Source organism: Callithrix jacchus, chromosome 19, assembly GCF_049354715.1.
Source record: "Callithrix jacchus isolate 240 chromosome 19, calJac240_pri, whole genome shotgun sequence".
In the NCBI taxonomy this organism is placed as follows: domain Eukaryota; kingdom Metazoa; phylum Chordata; class Mammalia; order Primates; family Cebidae; genus Callithrix; species Callithrix jacchus.
In genome coordinates, this window is record NC_133520.1 from 17,763,053 (window position 1) to 17,781,766 (window position 18,714).

An 18,714-nucleotide genomic window follows, 5' to 3' on the forward strand; every position below is an offset into this window, starting at 1 on the left:
ATTTTGATGAAAAACAATTTATCAGTTTTTTTCTATTATGGATTATGCTTTTGTGATATATTTTCTTTCTTTTTTTTTTTCTAGAGAGTTATAGTTTTTGTTCTTTTTCTTTTTTTGAGACAGAATCTCATTCTGTCGCACCCAGGCTGGAGTGTAGTATACTCTCGGCTCGGCTCACTACAACCTCCACCTCCTGAGTTCAAGCAATTCTCATGCCTCAGCCTCCCTAGTACCTGGGATTACAGGCATGTGCCACATACCAGGCTAATTTTTGTATTTTTAGTAGAGATAGGGTTTCACCGTATTGGCCAAGCTGGTCTCAAACTTCCAACCTGATGTGATCTGCCCACCTTGGCCTCCCTAAGTTCTGGAATTACAGGCATGAGCCACTGTGCCCAGCTGTTTTTGTTTGTTTGTTTTTTTTTTCTTTTCCCCGAGATGGAGTCTCACACTGTCACCCAGGCTGGAGTGCAATGGCATACTCTCGGCTCACTGCAACCTCTGCCTCCCGGGTTCAAGCAATTATCCTGCCTCGGCCTCCCAAGTAGCTGGGAATACTTTGTTTTAGCCAGGCTGGTCTGGAACCTCTGACCTTGTAATCCACCCACCTCAGCCTCCCAAAGTGCTGGAATTACAGGCATGAGCCACCACTCCCAGCTTTTTTTTCTTATATTTAGGTCTATATTCCATCTCATATTTATTTTTATGCATGGTGCGAGGTAAGGATCAAGGTTTATTGGAGGTCTTTTTCTTTTTTTCTTACATGCAGATATTCTATCATTTCTGTAATTGAATTACACTGACACTTTCATTGAAAATTGGTTGATCAAAATGTATGAGTCTATTTCTGGACTCTTTATTTTGTTCCATTGACCTATGTCCATTATTACACCAATATCACAGTATTGATTATTGCATTTTTATAACAAACATGGGCCAGGTGTGGTGGCTTATGGCCATAATTCCAGCACTTTGGGAGGCTGAGGCGGGCTGATGACCTGAGGTCAGGAGTTCGAGACCAGCCTGACCAACATGGAGAAACCCTGTCTCTACTAAAAATAGAAAAAATCAGCCAGGCATAATGGTGCATGCCTGTAATCCCAGCTACTCTGGAGGCTGAGGCAGGAGAATCGCTTGAACCTGGGAGGCAGAGGTTGCAGTGAGCCAAGATCGTGCCACTGCACTCCAGCATGGGTGACAAGAACAAAACTCCATCTCAAAAAAAACAAAAACAAATATGGGACTTGGTTAGTGCAAATCACCCAATTTTGTTCTTCTCCAAAATTGTTTTAAGAGTTGCTGCCTGTTTTTGTAAATAAAGTTTTTTAATGACACGTAGCTATGGCTGTTCATTTATGTATTTTCTCGGGCTGTTTTTGAACTAAAATCATAGAGGTCAAGAGTTGCAACAGTTTGTGAACCACAAGCCTAACATGTTTACTATTTGGCTATTTATAGAAAAGGTTTAATGGCCCCTGGTCTAGGTCCTTTGCTTTACCATATAAATTTCAAAATTAGTTTGTCAGTCTGTGCAAAATAAGCCTGCTAGGATTTTTATAAAAATTAAATTCAGGCCAGGCATGGCAGCTCATGCCTGTAATCTGAACACTTTGAGAGGCCAAGGCAGGTGGATCACCTGAAGTCAGGAGTTCGAGACCAGCCTGGCCAACATGGTGAAACCCTATCTCTACTAAAATTACAAAAATTAGCCAGGTGTGGTGGCACGCACCTGTAGTCCCAGCTACTCAGGAGACTGAGGCAAGTGAATCACTTGAACCTGGGAGGCAGAGGTTGCAGTGAGCCAAGATTGTGCCACTGTACTCCAGCCTGGGTGACAAAATAAGACTCTATCTCAAAAAAACAAACAAACAAAAAGAGAATTAGATTGAATCTATAAATCAATTTGAGAAGAATGGCCATTTTAACAATATCAAGTCTTCCAATCCATGAACATTTATTTAGGCCTTCTTTCAGCAGTATAGTTTTGGTGGACAAGTCTTGTACATTTTTGTTTATTCCTAAATATTTTTGTTCTTTTCAGTACTATCATGAATAAAAGTTTAATTCCATTCTCAGACCACTTGTTGCTATTATGTGAAAATACAATATATTTGCATTGATTGTATCCTCTGATCTTCTTAAGCTTGCTTATTATTCTGATAAGTTATTGCAGGTTTCTTGGGATTGTTTACATGCAATTTCATGTCATCTGCACATAAAAACAATTTATTTTAAATTTTCCTTTCCAATCTATATGCTTTTTTCTTGCCTGTTACACTGGTTATAACCTCCAGTAAACTACTGAATAGAGTTGTGAGTGCAGACATCCTTGATTCCCATCCTGAGGGAAAGCATTCAATTAAGTGTGATACTAACTTTAGGCTTCTTGTAGTGCTCTTTTCAGGTTGAGGGAGTTTCATTACATTCCTAGTTTTCTAAGTTTTAATCATGAATAGGGGCTGGATTGTCAAATATCTTTTCCATGCCTATCAATAATCATATGGCTTTTGTCCTTTATGAATGATATATTGCAACGATTCTCAACTGGAGGTGATTTTGCTCCTTATGAGACATTTGACAATGTCTGGAGACATTTTTGTCAAACTAGGGAGGTAGGTTCCATTGGTATCTGGTGGGTAGAGTTTGAGGATTCTGTTCAACATTCTAACTGCACAAGAAAGAATTATTTAACCTAAAATGTCAGTAGTGCTGATATTGAGAAGTATTTCCTGTGCACATGAAAATAATATTTATTCTGTTGTTGGGTAGAATGATCCATTTCAATGTGGTAAAGGTGTGTTGTTCAAATCTTCTATATTCTTACTAATTTTTGGTTTCCACATTCTATCAGTTATTGAGAGGTGGTGTTGAAATCTCTGATTATAATGGATTTGTATATTTCTTCTTGCAGTTTTTTCAGGAATCCTCTTGATGAATTGACACCTTTGTCATTATTAAAGGACCATCTTTAATCCTGATATTCTTTGCTTTGAAGTATTTTTCTGACATTAATACAGTCACTCCAACTTTTTTTCGATTACTGTTAACATGGTGTATTATTTATCCATTGTATTAGTTTTCTATTGCTGTGTAACAAATTACTCCCAAAACTTAGCAGCTCAAACACACATTAACTCAGAGTTTCTGTTAAGGAACCTGGATACTTCCTACTTTAATCAGGCTGCAATCAAGGTGTTAGCTGGGTTCTAGTCATCTCAAGACCCAACTGGGGAAGGATCCATTTTCAACTGCACATGATTGTTAGCAGGATTCAGTTTCTGGCAGGTTGTTGAACTGAAGGCCTGAGTTCTTTGCTGGCTGTTAGCAAAAGGCTGGCCTCAGCTCTATGTCACATTAGAGGTTCCTTAATTCTGTAGGCTTTTGTCAAATTTATCCCCATCCACTGGTAGCTCCTCCTCTGGCTTCCTAGCACTGCTAAGGGTGATTTTGGTTTTTGTATTTCTTGTCATTTCAGTAATACTGTGGGGTGGGGGGAAGGTTACAGATAAGAAAAGTAAAAAACTATGTTCAGTCTGTCATCTTGAATTGAAATTAATCTCCCCTTTTTGCACTGTATTTTTTTTCTGTTGAGGTGATCTTGCTCTGCTGCCCAGGCTGGAGTGCAGTGGCACGATCTCGGCAAACTGCAACCTCCACCTTCCAGGTTCAAGCGATTCTCCTGCCTCAGCCTCCTGAGTAGCTGGGATACAGGTGTGCACCACCATGCCCAGCAATTTTTTGTAATTTTAGTAGAGACAGGGTTTCACCATGTTGACCAGGATGGTCTCGAACTCTTGACCTCGTGATCAGCCTGCCTCGGCCTCCCAAAGTGCTGGGATTATAGGCGTGAATCACTGTGCCCGGCCTGCACTGCACTTTTCTTAAAAAATGAACCAAGATCACACCATTGATCTCCAGCCTGGATGACAGAGCAAGACTCTATCTTTAAAATAAACAAAAATGTCAAAATATATTTCCCTTATTAAGAAGGGTATGGTATAAGTAGACATGTAAAAACCTCTAACATACATCGGGCAGGTCCTATATGCTCCAGTTTATATATTCCTCCCCAAATGAGGAAAATGAGGCTCACAGAGGTTAAGTAACTTGTTTAGTGAAGTTGGAAAACTCATCATGTTAAAGGTTGGTGGGCAACTATTTTGCACATATAGGCCACAAGCCCTCAATGATTCTGTTTTCAAACTCTTCTGGAAAAGATTAGGAGGCAGCATGTCAACAAAAATGGTCTTTGGAGTAAAGGCCTCTTTAAGCCAAGTCCTGTAAAACAAAGCTGTTATGAGTAGTAAGCTAGACAGATCCCTCAAGAGATACCTTTGTTGTATTAGCATCTTCTTAGTTATTGGTAACTGTACCTTACAAATAAGATCAAATTGTACAGAATAAAAACTTCACCTTTCTTAAAATAATCCAAAGGAAACATACAAAGCATTCGGAGACATCAACTTTTATGTCATTTACATTGTGAAGACTGTCCTTAGATCTCTCCACTTCACATCGCCAGATTTTTTTTCCTTAGAGACCCTGCTCACCCAGATTCCTGCTTTAGAATTCTAAAGTTTAAGTTATTGCATTGTAAAGTCCTGCTCCCTTTATCAATAAACAATTGTCCACTTTAAACCTGGTAGTGACAGTTGGCAAACATCTAACCCAACTTCCAATCGTCACTGTTTTTCCCTTAGCTGTATAGGACGTATGAGCAAAAAAGGACAGATAAAGCCACATGGCCTTTTAGACACAAACTCACACATCTGGAGCATTCCGTGTCATGCTTAGTTCTCAAACCCCATTGTTATTAATATACTGCTGCAGAACACTCCTTCCCTTAAGGCAGTTATGATAAAGAATTAAGTTGTGGCAAGTTATACATGACCTGCTTTTTCCTAGGAGAAAGCAGTTTAGGTACTACCATAAATTAGATGTCAAAAGTTTCTTAAAGATATTTTCTAATATGGAATGATTTCTCAAAATTGATTCTTGGGTTCTTTCTGTATTCACTTATTCTGTTTTCTTATAAATGATGTAACCTATAATGAATGGCTAAATAAAAAAAAACGAATACACATTTTAGTTTTTCTTGTGTCCTCTAATCAGAATGTATTCGTCATTTATTTTGGGTATGCACAGAGAAAGATAGATTCTGCTTTGAGTTCTAAGTCAGATTATCATTCTTTTTGAGGAGATCCTGAAACCCCAGTGTTAACCTGTGAGCAGTTATTAATATTTATGAATAATCTTTTAACAGGAGGGAACATAAAATTAATACAACATACTTAATTACTAAACTAGGTACCTTTAACCCAAGTAGCGTCATGCACCACACAACACTTCAGTCAGTGACTGCAAATATGCTGGTGTTCCTTAAGATTGTAATGTTGGTGGGGCACTGTGGCTCACACCAGTAATCCCAGCACTTTGGGAGGCAGAGATGGGTGGATCAGGACTTAGAGGGCAGCCTGGCCAACATGGTGAAACCTCGTCTCTATTAAAAAATACAAACTTAATCCCAGCCACTCAGGAGGCTGCGGCAGAGGAACTGCTTGAGCCTAGGAGGCAAGGGTAGCTGAGCCGAGATCCTACCACTGCACTCCAGCCTGGGCAATACAGGAAGAACCTGTCTCAAAAAAACAAAAAACAAAAAACATATATATATATATGTGTGTGTGTGTGTGTATAAAATACTGTATTTCACTATACATTTTCTATGTTTAGATACACAGATATTACCGCTATTACAACTGCCAATATTGCCTAGGAGCAAAGGCTATACCATATAGCCTAAGTGTGCAGTAGGCTTTGGCCACCTAGGTTTGTACAGTACAATCTGATTCACAGCACAACAAAATTGCCTAACTGCACCTTTCTCAGACCATATCCCTGTTGTTAAGGAACATGACTGTACTTGCAACATTTTAAATATTCTTAAAAATAATGATAGTCACGTTCTTGGCTGGCTCCCTATATCTACTGCTAAAAAGGATATAGGCCTACATTAAGACAGAATTTTACATCCTCATCTTTATTTTATATTCTATTTTATTCAACTGTAAGTTTATTAAAGTTCTGATCATAACTTACCTTTACCTTTATCCATTACACTAGAATTAAATCATATAGAACAACATTTTTCCATTAGTTTTATAAGGTGTATCCACAGTGTGATTTATTTTTAGTTATGTAATTTTAAAAAGACACTCTGGTGTATATTTTTCAAAAATGATAACCCTGAAATTAATGAAAATTGCCATTGAGTCCTAGTTTTGCTTTTATAAAAATCATTATTTCGAATTTCACAGTGAAGAGGTACTAAATTCCTCATAGAACATTAAATTATATAAAAATAGAAGACATAGACATCTTTAAATCTTTAATCCTTTGATTAAGCAGCAAGCATATCACTCTTCCAGGCCAAACACTGCTTAAACAAAAAAGAAAAATAATGACGTGCAAAATATTTACAAAATATGCAAAGCACACGATAAAGACATCTCACTATATACATGTGTCGTATTACTAATTAAGCTAAGGTTTTCTACTGTGTGCTCTAATGTATGTAAATTAAATTACAGCACATCCCTCAGATAACAGCACCTTGGCCCATGTCTGGGATAGAACAGATTTTTTAATGAATCACAATATACTGAACAGCTGGACAGTTGCTGGTGCTGACCAACTTGACTGACATATCCCACATACTGTGGACTGAAGGTCTACTGACAAGAGACAAGACAATAAACGCTGTAAAGGTATCGTATGCACATACGCAAGACAATCTAACTGCTTAAAAAAATGCTTTAGATATTTTAAGATATATAACTGTCCCGTGGCTTTTAAAGAAAAAATAAGTATAAATTCTTGAATATTAAGAATTTTAAATCAGTTAAACTTTATCTGGTTATAATCCAGGGCCAAGAACTAGTTAAGATAATCCAATGAGAAAGAAAAGGACCCTGCTGGAAAAGTTTCAGATAATGCCAGTGCATAGGGTATTTATGGAAATAAATGGTTAAAAATCAAAAATTAAACTAATCAACGAATTTAAATCTACAGCACTTTAAGGCTGTGGAGCCAATGACAGAAAATACTTTGGGAATACATGATCTTTCAAAACATAAATTAGGGCCTTAGATGTTGACTATGTTGGGAGGTATTCTACATATGATAAGAATGTGAATGTGCAAACATTTAGCCTATGTCCACTCGTACTGCAATCTAAGTGATCTGTCCCTTTGCACAAATAATGATTCCAATATGAAATCATTATATCAGAAATACTAATTACACATTGTTGAAATATTATCGCTTGTAAAATATTCTTTGTAAGTGCTTAATGATTACGGGTTAAGACTTGACGTCTTTTTTTCTATGAAAAAGGGTCTCAGCATTTTTAGTTAACAGCACAATTGTGACAATATACTGATACATCTTTAGATAACACAGAACAAATTCTTAAATTTATTTTATGAAATATGTTGATGATTTAACCCTAAACCCATCCCATGGATACAGGTTGGCTGCAAGGAATACACAAATGTATCCAAATAGTACAATAGAGATTTATCAAGAAAACACCTTTCATATTAAATGCAGACCACATTATTAAGTATGAGGGCAATGTTAAGTTCAGAAACCAAACACAAAAAACGTACTGTAAATAAATGCTTCCATAACCACTATGGCTACATAACTAACAAAATATAATTATTCTCTGAAGTCCCCAAATGTAGGCAACTACTAGTTAAAAGCAGATAGCAATTAGAAACAAAAAAAATTTTTTTTTTCAGAATTAACTCCATTTTCAAGGAACTTAAAGAGATTATATTTCAACAAATTAAGTCCTCATTTGGACGTAAAATTGTTCTTCCAATCCTCTCATTACTAACAGATGATGAGTCAAGACCTTTAAACAAGGACTCTGCGCTAGGACCCTACACTGTATGTTAAAGGGTTAGTAGGTTCAGTACATTCTTTGTGGTTTCATATAATTGCTTTGCAATTGATTAAATTGCTTTCTTTTAAAGGAATATACTAAAATTCCTTTAGGAAAAAAAGCAACATTTTTTGAAAGAAGGGATATGCAGCTATAATTTCTTAAATATGCATAAAATGAACATGTCAAAAATGCCGGCTATTTTTGCACTCCTAACATAGGAAAATGTTTTTTAAAAAATTAAATTAAAGAAAAAAGCCAAACATCCTTAACTTAAGAAACTTAAGGAGTTTTCACAATTCCTAAGTCAATATTCCTGTACTAAGAGCCTTGACTAAGAAGAGGCAGGAATCTAAAGAACCTCAATAAAATAAATACAGTAAAAACAAAACAAAAACTTGGTATATAGAATACTTAAATCTTTTTTTTTTCCTTTTATGAGAGCAACATTGCTGAACATATACACTAGAAAGGAGGCTAACTGGAGGCTTTTTGTTGTATAACATTTCAGTCTTGTGAACTGAAAAGTTTCTTAGACATCCACTTATGCTAGTCCACTGCCACAGAACTAGTTTGCAGCCTTAGTATCTAAACAGGATTATTCTTTCCCCTTTTTCATCAGATGAGCATTGGTATAATGATGGGGTGAAAAGTTACTGCAGCTCTGTCCAATTTAATTTTTAGTGCAGCGAGGACTGTGAATCTGTCTGAATTCCGATAAGGGAAGGTGGCTGTTGACCACCAACCGTGGATAACACTGGTCTTGGGTTTAGACGGGGTGGCATAGAATTAGCAGGGCGAATAAGAGGTGGTGGAGGCTGATTTAAAGTTGGCCGGGGCTGGATGAACCGAGCCTGTTGCTGGAGTGGAGGAGGCTGCCGGTGAAGAGCAGGGGCAGCAGGCAGTGTTGGACGAAGAAGTGGTGGAGGCTGGTTCAGAGTGGCAATGGGGGCTGTTGGTGTTGGAGTGGATGATGGGGCAGGAGGTGATGGACCCAGTGTCCGAGGAGCTTGTGGGGTCTGTGCCTAGAGGTGAGGAAACAAAAATACACATATGAGATATAAGTCCTAATGAACTTAATACAATATAGTTTGGGCTGTCACAGGAAAAACAAAACAAATCAAAACAAAACAAAAACGTAACACCAGTGTTTATTGGAAGCACAAGCTTCTTTTATTTTAAACAAAACAAAACAAAAAACCAAAAACCAACGAGGCTACCAAACAGGCATCTTTATTTGTAAACAGCTTAACACTGGAAATAAAAATAAGACTATGAAAGAACAATACACTCTCCATTCTTCTAGAATCAGAACTTATCATGTCATTATGACTTAAGAGTCACGATAGATGCACCACTGAGTAAGTGTATTGTCAACCTTTCATGCTCAATTTAGCTAGTCCTCTGACAAATTAACCTTACAGAACACCACACAAAATGGTGATTCCTCAACTCATATTAGCTCAAATTCCATACACAAACACACCTCCTCTTCTTCATCAGTGCTCTTCCCTGATGGCACATTAGAAGCACTTTTTGTCTCCTCCCCTAAAGTAGAAGCATCACCATTAGAAGCCTGGGTTCCTTGTTCTGCTTCCCACTCCTGCAATACCTCCTCTAAGTTAAACCGACGCCTGTAGTTTACAAAGAAGTTCTTCACTTGGCCAACAGTCTTGTTGCCAATTACATCTGCAATAGCTTGAAAATCTTTACCATATTTGCGGACACCTGGAAGGCAAAGTAAATAATACACCTGTGAAGGATCAATAAGGAGAGCTGTGTGTACTACACATCATGCACACACAAAAGATACCAGCAATGAAAATCCTTTCTGATAAACTCTGCTCATTTCTCAATTCTGAGATAGAGGCTAAGACATCAGGGTCACAGATGAAAACTATCAGTTATGTCATTTCACCGAGCCAGCCACTTGCCTTCAACTGAACAATCAGAAACTTACCATTTTTTACATACTCAGTTATTTTCTCCAATCCTCTCTTGAACTCTCAAATACAGTCCATTTATTGTAAAGCATTGAATTCTTTGTTCCATCCTCAATTCCACATTTCATTTATTTCCCTAGTAGCCAGTCACCTAAATTTGAGCAACATCGTTTGTAAACAAAACTGGATGGGAATGAGCCATCTCTCTTATCCCCTCAATGGATTGAGTGAGTAGCCTTAGGGTTCCCCCATTAAGAAAAGCATTATAATTTTGGTCTTAATACTAACTTCAACAGGAGTATTTGCCTATACCACCAAGGTACCAACAAATTGAAATTACTTAAGAACTTAAGCATGAAAAGCAGGAGAATCATCACAAGATGATGGATTTTAAAAAGGGAAGGTTTTTATTTTCAGAGTCAGTTGGATTTTAACTCATCTAGTAGTTTTAAAGATTGAATGGATGAGAGATTATAGCTTAAAGAATATGGTAACAGTAATGACTACCTGAAGAGCACTTGTGTTAATCATCACTACCTTAAATTGAAGAAGGGATATATATTGTTAACTGAGAATCTAACTTTACACTAAAGAAGTTTCATTATAATGAAGGGTAACAATTGATTTAAGAAGTTGGGATTGTCAACTATACTACAGAATTTTAAATGGATAATAATTTCCTCTTAAGGGAATTCTAAAGGAAGTTCACAGACTCATTCTAGAAAGAGATGCACTTAGCTCAAAACAGAAAAATTGATGCAAACTTTTATAATTTGATAACTGCTTTCAAAAATACCAGAAAACAGTAACTCATTAATGAAAGAGATGAGAAAGGAGACAAAAATATGGGGGCTTAAATAAACAACATGTATATGATCACAGATGAGAGAATAATACATGGATATGTTAATACCCAGCAGAAATGCTATTCTTACCGATACCAATTAATATGAAATACTCAATTACTCTAAAGCACCAACAGGATTTAACACAAGTTCACTTTTAAATTCTGCTTTATTTTAAATTGAGAAATTGAAAATAAGCATCTCTGGCTGCATTAAACTAGTTGGGCTTGACTCTGAGGGGAATTCCTTTATCTAAGAGCTTTCTGGACAGGAGGTCTGACATTATTATCCTCTAATTATATCCCATTTTTAAGGTAGAGTGTTGGGTTTGTAAGCGATGCTCATTTGCTGTGTTCTCAAAAGAAAATATATGTACATGACAATAAAGTAAAAAGACAGTTTATAATGTTTTATCAGCATAAATGAATTTATACTCCCTTTAAACATATGAGGTTGATTTCTTTAAACTTCACAGTTAAGTATAAATTCTAACAGTGACTAGATTCAACTGAGTTTATTTGATAATAAAAATCCAAGGTTATTTCATAGGAGCTACTGTTATATATTCAAGTACTTCTCTACTACTTTTATATTTTAGAAAATAGCAACTCTTAGAAGGGTGAGTCTCTGTGCCATTTCTAAATTCTAAATTTGAGTTTGCTGCATTCAAGAATAACTACTAATTAGAAATCAAATATAGTAAATATAGTGCTCTATCAGTTAATTTTCATACGCGACACTTAATTTACATTCTAGCCAATCCTACTGAATACGCGAGTTTAGGAGTGAAAACCTTAAATAAGCCTAGGATTAGAATGTATTTCTAGGAAGAAGTTGCATTAAGACTGATTCTGACTCCAACTCTAAAGGTATTATAAACCTCAGAACACTTATTTTGCAAAATACATTCCAAAACTCTAGTTGTCCCAAGTCTGATTCCATTAAATAAATGCCCCTTCTTCTGACTGTACCCCTTTTGATCTTCCACTTCCTGATTTTTTCTTGTTCAATGGACTTTACCTTGTCACCAAATTTTTACATTTGTAAAATTATAGACCTTAAACTCAAAACTATTTCCTGTAAGAGCCTTAGTTTCTAGAGACTTTAAATGTCAACATCTTTTTCTAACTCACCCAAGTATGCTTCTAATTAATATGCTTATAATTAACTCATGTATGCCAGTCTAAACTCTCAAGGCTAAGGCCACACTGTAGATTTCTGTAGTTTAGCTGAGGATTCCAATCAGCGTCCTGAGAACAAATGTGTCTAGATATTAATCCCCTCAGCCTGAAGGATAGCTGGACCGGGTCTGGAATAGCTTGAGCTCCTTGGCAGTCTCATTTGGATAAGAGCAGCTTCATCTGCTTGCCTAGTATGCTGTGACAGATTTCATAATTTTCTGTGTACCATGATGTGAAAAAGGTTGGAAAGTACTGTCCTAGAAAATACAAAGCAGCACTAGTATTACTACAATGCTGAGTACACAGGAAGTCCTTAGAAAGTAAGGAAATATGATTTTTCTTCCCTATAAAGCTTATTCTTCCCTAAACCACAAGAGGTATTAGATATATATGGCTGAATTATTCATCACCGTCACATTCAGAATGGAATAGTTCAACAGCCTTTTGGTTAGAAGATGGAACTCTTAAGGTCTATACTGTTGCTAGCAACTAGGCAAACTAGTGAAACTCCAACAGACTCAATGAGACTGCTCTTTTAAAACATATCTCCAGCTAGGCTTCTGGAACAACTAGCAGGTGGCAGTGATGAGCAGCAATTAACTTTAACAACTTATGGCATCAGAGCTACCCTAGTTTCAGTCTGTCCCTGGGGAAAGGGCACTCCACTATTTTTTCATAGTTGATAATAAACGAAGTGATCTGATTGCTTTCTCAGGAAGAGAGCTAAATATAATGATTAAGTCAACCTCACTTCCTGATGTAAAAGGTACACTTGAACCATAGTTGTTAAAGTCTCACTTCTATGTCATGAGGTTTTCAAAGGTTAGTGGAATAAACATTTAATTACCCTAGAACAGGCAAATAATGTTTCCTAAGAAGAGAAAAACATCGTTTTCAGTCAAATTTCTAAATTTCATTTGAAAGTTACAATGAAACAACTTGGCTTTCTATGCTGGCAGATGATACCCTAATAATCTTTAATATGCAAAGTTTTATTTGGGAATTAACATAAAAATATAACTCATTAGGATATCCTGTTATCATTACATTTTATGAAAGCCCACATACTCCAACCAAGAATCTAAATTACCCAATGCAAAAGCATACTTTTTTTTTTAAACATGTCTTGCTAATACTTTAAATTTGCCAAAGAAGGTATTTTTATTAGCAGTAGAGACTTTAGCGTAGCCATTATCTGAATTATCTGACATTCTGAATTAGTAGAGTCTATTCCTACATTTTTTAAAAAATCTTTTGCTAGTAAGAAGGTAATAACTTCAGCAGAATTTATATGATGTTTCCCAACTCTTAAAAATGGAATCTGAAACTTTCTTTTTTAAGCTAGAAGGGATAGCATGAATAGTTGCCTTTGGTATGTTTAAAACAATTTTTTAAAAATTAGATTGTGGGGCCAGGCATGGTGACTAATGCCTGTAATCCCAACGCTTTGGGAAGCCAAGGCAGACAGATCACTTGAAGTCAGGACAAGACTAGCCTGGTCAACATGGCAAAACCCAGCTTCTATTAAAATACAAAAAAATAGCCGAGCATAGTGGTGAATGCCTGTAGTCCCAGCTACTTAGGTAGGCCAAGGCACGGGAATCGCTTAAACCTGGGAGGTGGAGGTTGCAGTGAGCCAAGATAATTTCATTGAGCTCCAGCCTGGATGTCAAAGTGAGACTCTGTCTCCAAAACAAACAAACAAACAAAAAAACACAACCCCAAAAGATGAAATATGGTAAGCTGCTTATAAAGGTAGTGAAATTTCAGAGGATTTTTTTTCTGGCTTTCACAGCAAAATTTCTTAAAGTGAACATGTACTTAGTTTAACTGTGAAACATTAATTTTTTCAAACATGTATTTTTGAAATAATAGAAATATAAGAACATCTAGCAACTCCAGAGATATGATTCTTTTCTATCATTAAGACATACATTTTAAACTTAAGCCATTTGGGAGTGTGTATTTCTCTCCACCTCCTGCAAATCTCTTCAAGAATTCCGTATTAGAAGGTAGAAGACGTATCAATAGCAACGGAACAGTGACTGATGTATATATGGAAGGGGCTAAAAGTCAAAATCACATAAAGTTACATTCCATTACAAAAATGCTGGAAATTTTGAACCACTGATCATTTAATGTAAGTGTATCAGAGGGCTGACAATTATATTTTTGAACCTCCATTCTTATGATATCTGCTATAACAGAAAAATAATCTCTAAAGCAAAAGAGTGCTTTTCAGATGGAAAGGTATGAATTTCCTCATTCCACTTCCTTTTGATCATTCATGTACTGTGTTACCATCCTTTTATTTTTTAATCAACTGCCAAATCCAATTTTTTTCCTTTATAAACCTTTTTGTTAATATGAGATAAAATTAGAAAGAAGACAATTTCTAAACTTGCAACTTTATCTTTAAAAGGTGAATGAAATACAAGAGAGGGTAACTTTCACTATAAGCATAAGTCACCTGAACACAGTTCTGTTTTATATAAAAAGGTAGTAATTATAAAGAAATAACTAAAGTTGACATCTTTATAAAATTGAAAACATTTTGTTGTTTATCCTAAAGTAGCATAAATTTTAATTGGGCAGCATTTTTTTCTTAAGCACTAATGACTAGGAAACAAATATATTTAAGAGGTGACTTATAATTAAAATGGCAAATACTGTATGCCATGCTTCCAGCCTCTACATACTTTAAAAAGTGTTTTGTACTATAATTTAAATGCATTTTTTTTTGAAAATAGCTAATCATCATTCCATTTTACATAGAAAAAAGATACACCTAGAATAACCTAATTCCTTTAAAAAAATTTTTTTTGAGTCAAGAGTTTCACTCTGTTGCTGAGGCTGGAGTGCAGTGGTGTGATCTTGGCTCACTGCAACCTCCACCTCCCAGGTTTGAGCAATTCTCCTGCCTCAGGAGACTACAGGTGCATGCCACCATACCTGGCTAATTTTTTTTTTAGTGGAGATAGGGTTTCACCATGTTGGCCAGGCTGGTCTCAAACTCTTGGCCTCAAGTGATCCTCCTGGCTTGGCCTCCCAAAGTGCTGGGATTACAGGTGTGAGCCACCACGCCCAGCCCCTTTTGAAATTCTTAATTTCTGAATTCTGTTTATCATATGAATATCAAGTTGGATTTTAGGATAACTTCTAAAAGCATTATAAGGTTAGAAAAAAAAATACACACACACACACACACACACGCTACAACAGGAATATTTTACCATTAACACAATAGGGAAAGATCACTATTGGTCATAATAAAAATTTAGATACTTAGGGTTGGAACACATGACAGAAACTGTAGAAGTACCTTTCCTGGCAAATATTTTAAGAGGATTAAATTAGCAGTATTAATGATATCCTACCTGGAGACTCTTGAAAAATTCTATTAAAATTATAACATAGGTAGAACTAGAATTAACATAATAAAGTGACTGATTACAAAAGTGTAAAACAGACATTCCTATTTGATCTGAGCATGGTTTCCCCTCTCTTCTAATTAACAGAAAAAGAAGGGAAACTTATTTAAATGGCTAACATTTATTTAACAACAGTATGAGTAGATGGAACAGGAAAGTAAGGTGGGAAATACATATTTAAGCCCTAGGAAAGAAAATGATCTTAATATGCTTGGTTTAAAAAGAGTTGTAACAAAAAAGCTTATTTAATAGTAAAGTTGTAAATCTCACTAATTGCACCAGAGTCAACATTTTTTTCTGCAGGTCACTGTAATAGTATTCTACTATGAGCCAGATAAAGCGTTTAACAAATAAGTGTCAAATCAGAAATATATGTGTAAAATGTCTTGAATATACAGTGATATATAAATTAAAACATGTTAATATCAAATTAGAATAATATACATAAAGGTTTACCATAAAGATTAAAAAAAAAAAAACGGTCTGCTAAGAGAAGTACTTCTAGATAGTAAACTGTGTATTAAAAGACCCTGCAATTACGTATCTTAGCTGCACTGAAATTCAGGCACAAGGGACATTACTACATGATTATACTATTTATAAGACACACTTCTGAGCACTATATAAATATGTGGGCACATAAGACAATATGATACTTTTAAATTCTCTTTAAAATAGCTATTTTGGGCACAAATGTCCTTATATTGTTTTATTTTATGTAACAACAACAAAAACCTACAAATGAAAACAAAAAAATCCAAAGAATAAAAATAAAACAGAGACATTAACACCATTAACACATTATTAAGAAAGTGCCTTTGAAATCCTGAGAACATGTGTACTTCCAAACTGTTGTATTAGTGTAACTTACTTAAAGGGTTACTTTTTAAATGTACATAGTATAATACTGAACATACCTCAGCACAGAGGAAATGTTTGGTTATACATATGACTATTCCATTCTTTTAATATTTAATTATGTCTACATATATAGTTCAAACTTTATATTTAGATATTACCACTGTTCTTCCATTGAATGCAGCTTTGAATATCCAACCCAGCCATAAGATTCAATGAACTCTCTCACTTAAAGTACTGCTGTAGAGCAGTATCAAATCCTGAGTGCTGTACAGAGAAGTATTAGCCTAGATTTCTATGACATCCTTTTCAGAAAATTCTTTCATTGGGATAATTTCTCTAAAATACAGAGTTAATATACTAATCTTCAAGCAACTGAACACTGGAAACCAGGTGCAGTTTTTACCAGGCTACGATGATAGAGAGAAAAATATAGGCTTTACATGAATAAAACAATGCCTATTCAAAATGACTATACAAAATCTGTAGGCCATAGCTCTAAATGAATATAAAGCAGCCACTGAAAATGCTCATTAATTTTTTAAACAATAATTTAAATTAGCAGAGTTTAATTTAAAAACAGCTATTTTTAAACATTATGAACTAATCAAACCTTGTTCTAACTCATTCAGAAACTCAGTTCTACAATTACAGATGTGCTCAATGCACATCCAGCACCCTGTGTCATAGTATCAATTCTTTAGGAAATGACTATGCTATGCTGCACAGGCCAAAGCAAGGGCTGACATCATCCTGCTGGCATCCTCCTGTGACATTTTCAAATCATGCTGGCTGGCTAATTCTTACTCTCTCCAATCCAAACTGCAGAGTCATCTATCAGTTGGAATGATGATCAATCGGAATGATGCTTGTAAAGCATTTTTGTATTAAATACGTTCTCTTTAGACTATTTGGCAAGGTTTTAAAAGGTATGCTTATATGTTTCACTGGGGCCCCACTCTCTCACAGTGGTTAACCTAGATAAAAAAGCTATTAGCACTCAACACAAAGAAGTGCTCAGCCAGAAAGTAACAAAATGTAGATCAAACTTTAAATTGTATAATTGGATCTGCACATAATTTATCATAAAGAGGAAAAAGATCCGTAACAACGAATAAAAATATACAATTTGTCTTTCTTTAAGTAATTAAAACATGAGAAAATCCAAGTTTATAATGCTTCCCAGTTGCCCATGGGTGTTCATAATACAAAAAGCCTTCTGCCATACAATTCAACAAAACATTCTTAGAAATAGTGCATTTAAAATGCTGTATGTGATTTTTTGTTATCTCTCTTAAGTCTCTCTTTAAAAATATATCTATTTTAAGTCAGGTTTCTAAGCATTTAGTGGTACATCTCTTAAGGGAAGTATGAAACACTGAAAGTTAAGCATGTAGTTAATATTTTCAATACCTGACATTTATCAGATAAACATTATTTTACAGAGTAATCAGAAACATACTATAGCTCATTCATGCTTTTAACTATGAGTTATCAATGAATGATATATAGTAAGAATGAACCCAATTGCAGGAATATAAAAAAGAAGCACAGAGAGCCCAGGTGACTTTTTCATGCTTAATCATTACCATCAATTATTTAGTGCTGAGAATACATTACGTGCTGTTCAGGACTCAAAATGCACATAGACTTGAGTATGTCACATCCACAAATACAACACAGAATTCCTGGTCACCAGGACTTTGTGATAAACACAAGAGCCCTTTCTGGATCAATTTCAAAAGGAAGGGAAGAACTAGGGTAGTCACCTTTCATGACAAATAATTATTAACAATAATAACTGCTTATCTTTAATATACCTTGCACTGCTAGAAGCTGCTCCTCTGTGGTCCAACGGGCATTAATTTTCTGATTTGACTACAAAATTAAAGAGAAGTTTCCTAATGAGGATATGAAGACAGACATTTTCCAAAGTGCTTATTTTTTTAACTTTTCATCAAATCACAGACATGAGATTACTACAACTCTGATTCATGAAGATTCTGAAGATTCCATTTTTAGAAAGATTAAAAATATATATTGTGAGTTACCTTTTATCCACGCAGAAAGATAATGAAAGGGAAATGTACCAATTTGGGAGAAGGAAAAACATTCACATTTATGTTCTAATAAGAGATATTAACACATGACAAAATCTATTAGTCTCCCATTTTCCAACTGTAATATCCCTATCACATATTACAGATATTAATATTAGCCTAGTTTTAAACATTTAAGAGGCTTTCTTTTCCTTTTTTTTTTTTTTTAAAGACAGGGTCTTGTTCTGTTGCCCTGGCTGGAGTGTGCAGTGACATGATCACAGCTCACTGCAACCTCAAAATCCCGGGCTCAAGCAATCCTCTTACCTCAGTCTCCCAAGTAGTAGCTGGGACCACAGGCACCTCCCACCACACTCAGCTAATTTTTTTAATTTTTTAGAGATGAACTCTCACTATGTTGCCAGGCTGGTCTCAAACCTCTGGCCATAAGTGAGGAACTTTCTCCCCC

At 35.5% G+C, this 18,714-nt stretch overlaps 1 protein-coding gene across 11 annotated transcripts in view; it reads right to left on the minus strand.

Annotated features, from left to right (window-relative positions):
- Window positions 1–6,370: 6,370 nt before the first annotated feature.
- The window catches only part of RCOR3 (REST corepressor 3), a 60,908-nt gene continuing 48,564 nt past the window's right edge, over window positions 6,371–18,714 (minus strand). For 5 of the 11 annotated variants that reach the window (XM_035281345.3, XM_078356637.1, XM_035281344.3 and 2 more), the window contains 3 exons: window positions 18,027–18,084; window positions 9,435–9,676; window positions 6,371–8,973 (listed from right to left, as the gene is read on the minus strand). In XM_035281345.3, coding sequence (XP_035137236.1) covers window positions 8,629–8,973; window positions 9,435–9,676; window positions 18,027–18,084 — 645 coding nt within the window. In that variant the 3' untranslated portion in view covers window positions 6,371–8,628. Of the gene's footprint in view, window positions 8,974–9,434; window positions 9,677–9,908; window positions 10,043–18,026; window positions 18,085–18,714 lie in introns of all 11 variants that reach the window. The other 6 variants (XR_013529739.1, XR_013529738.1, XM_035281348.3 and 3 more) reach the window with 3 other exon arrangements.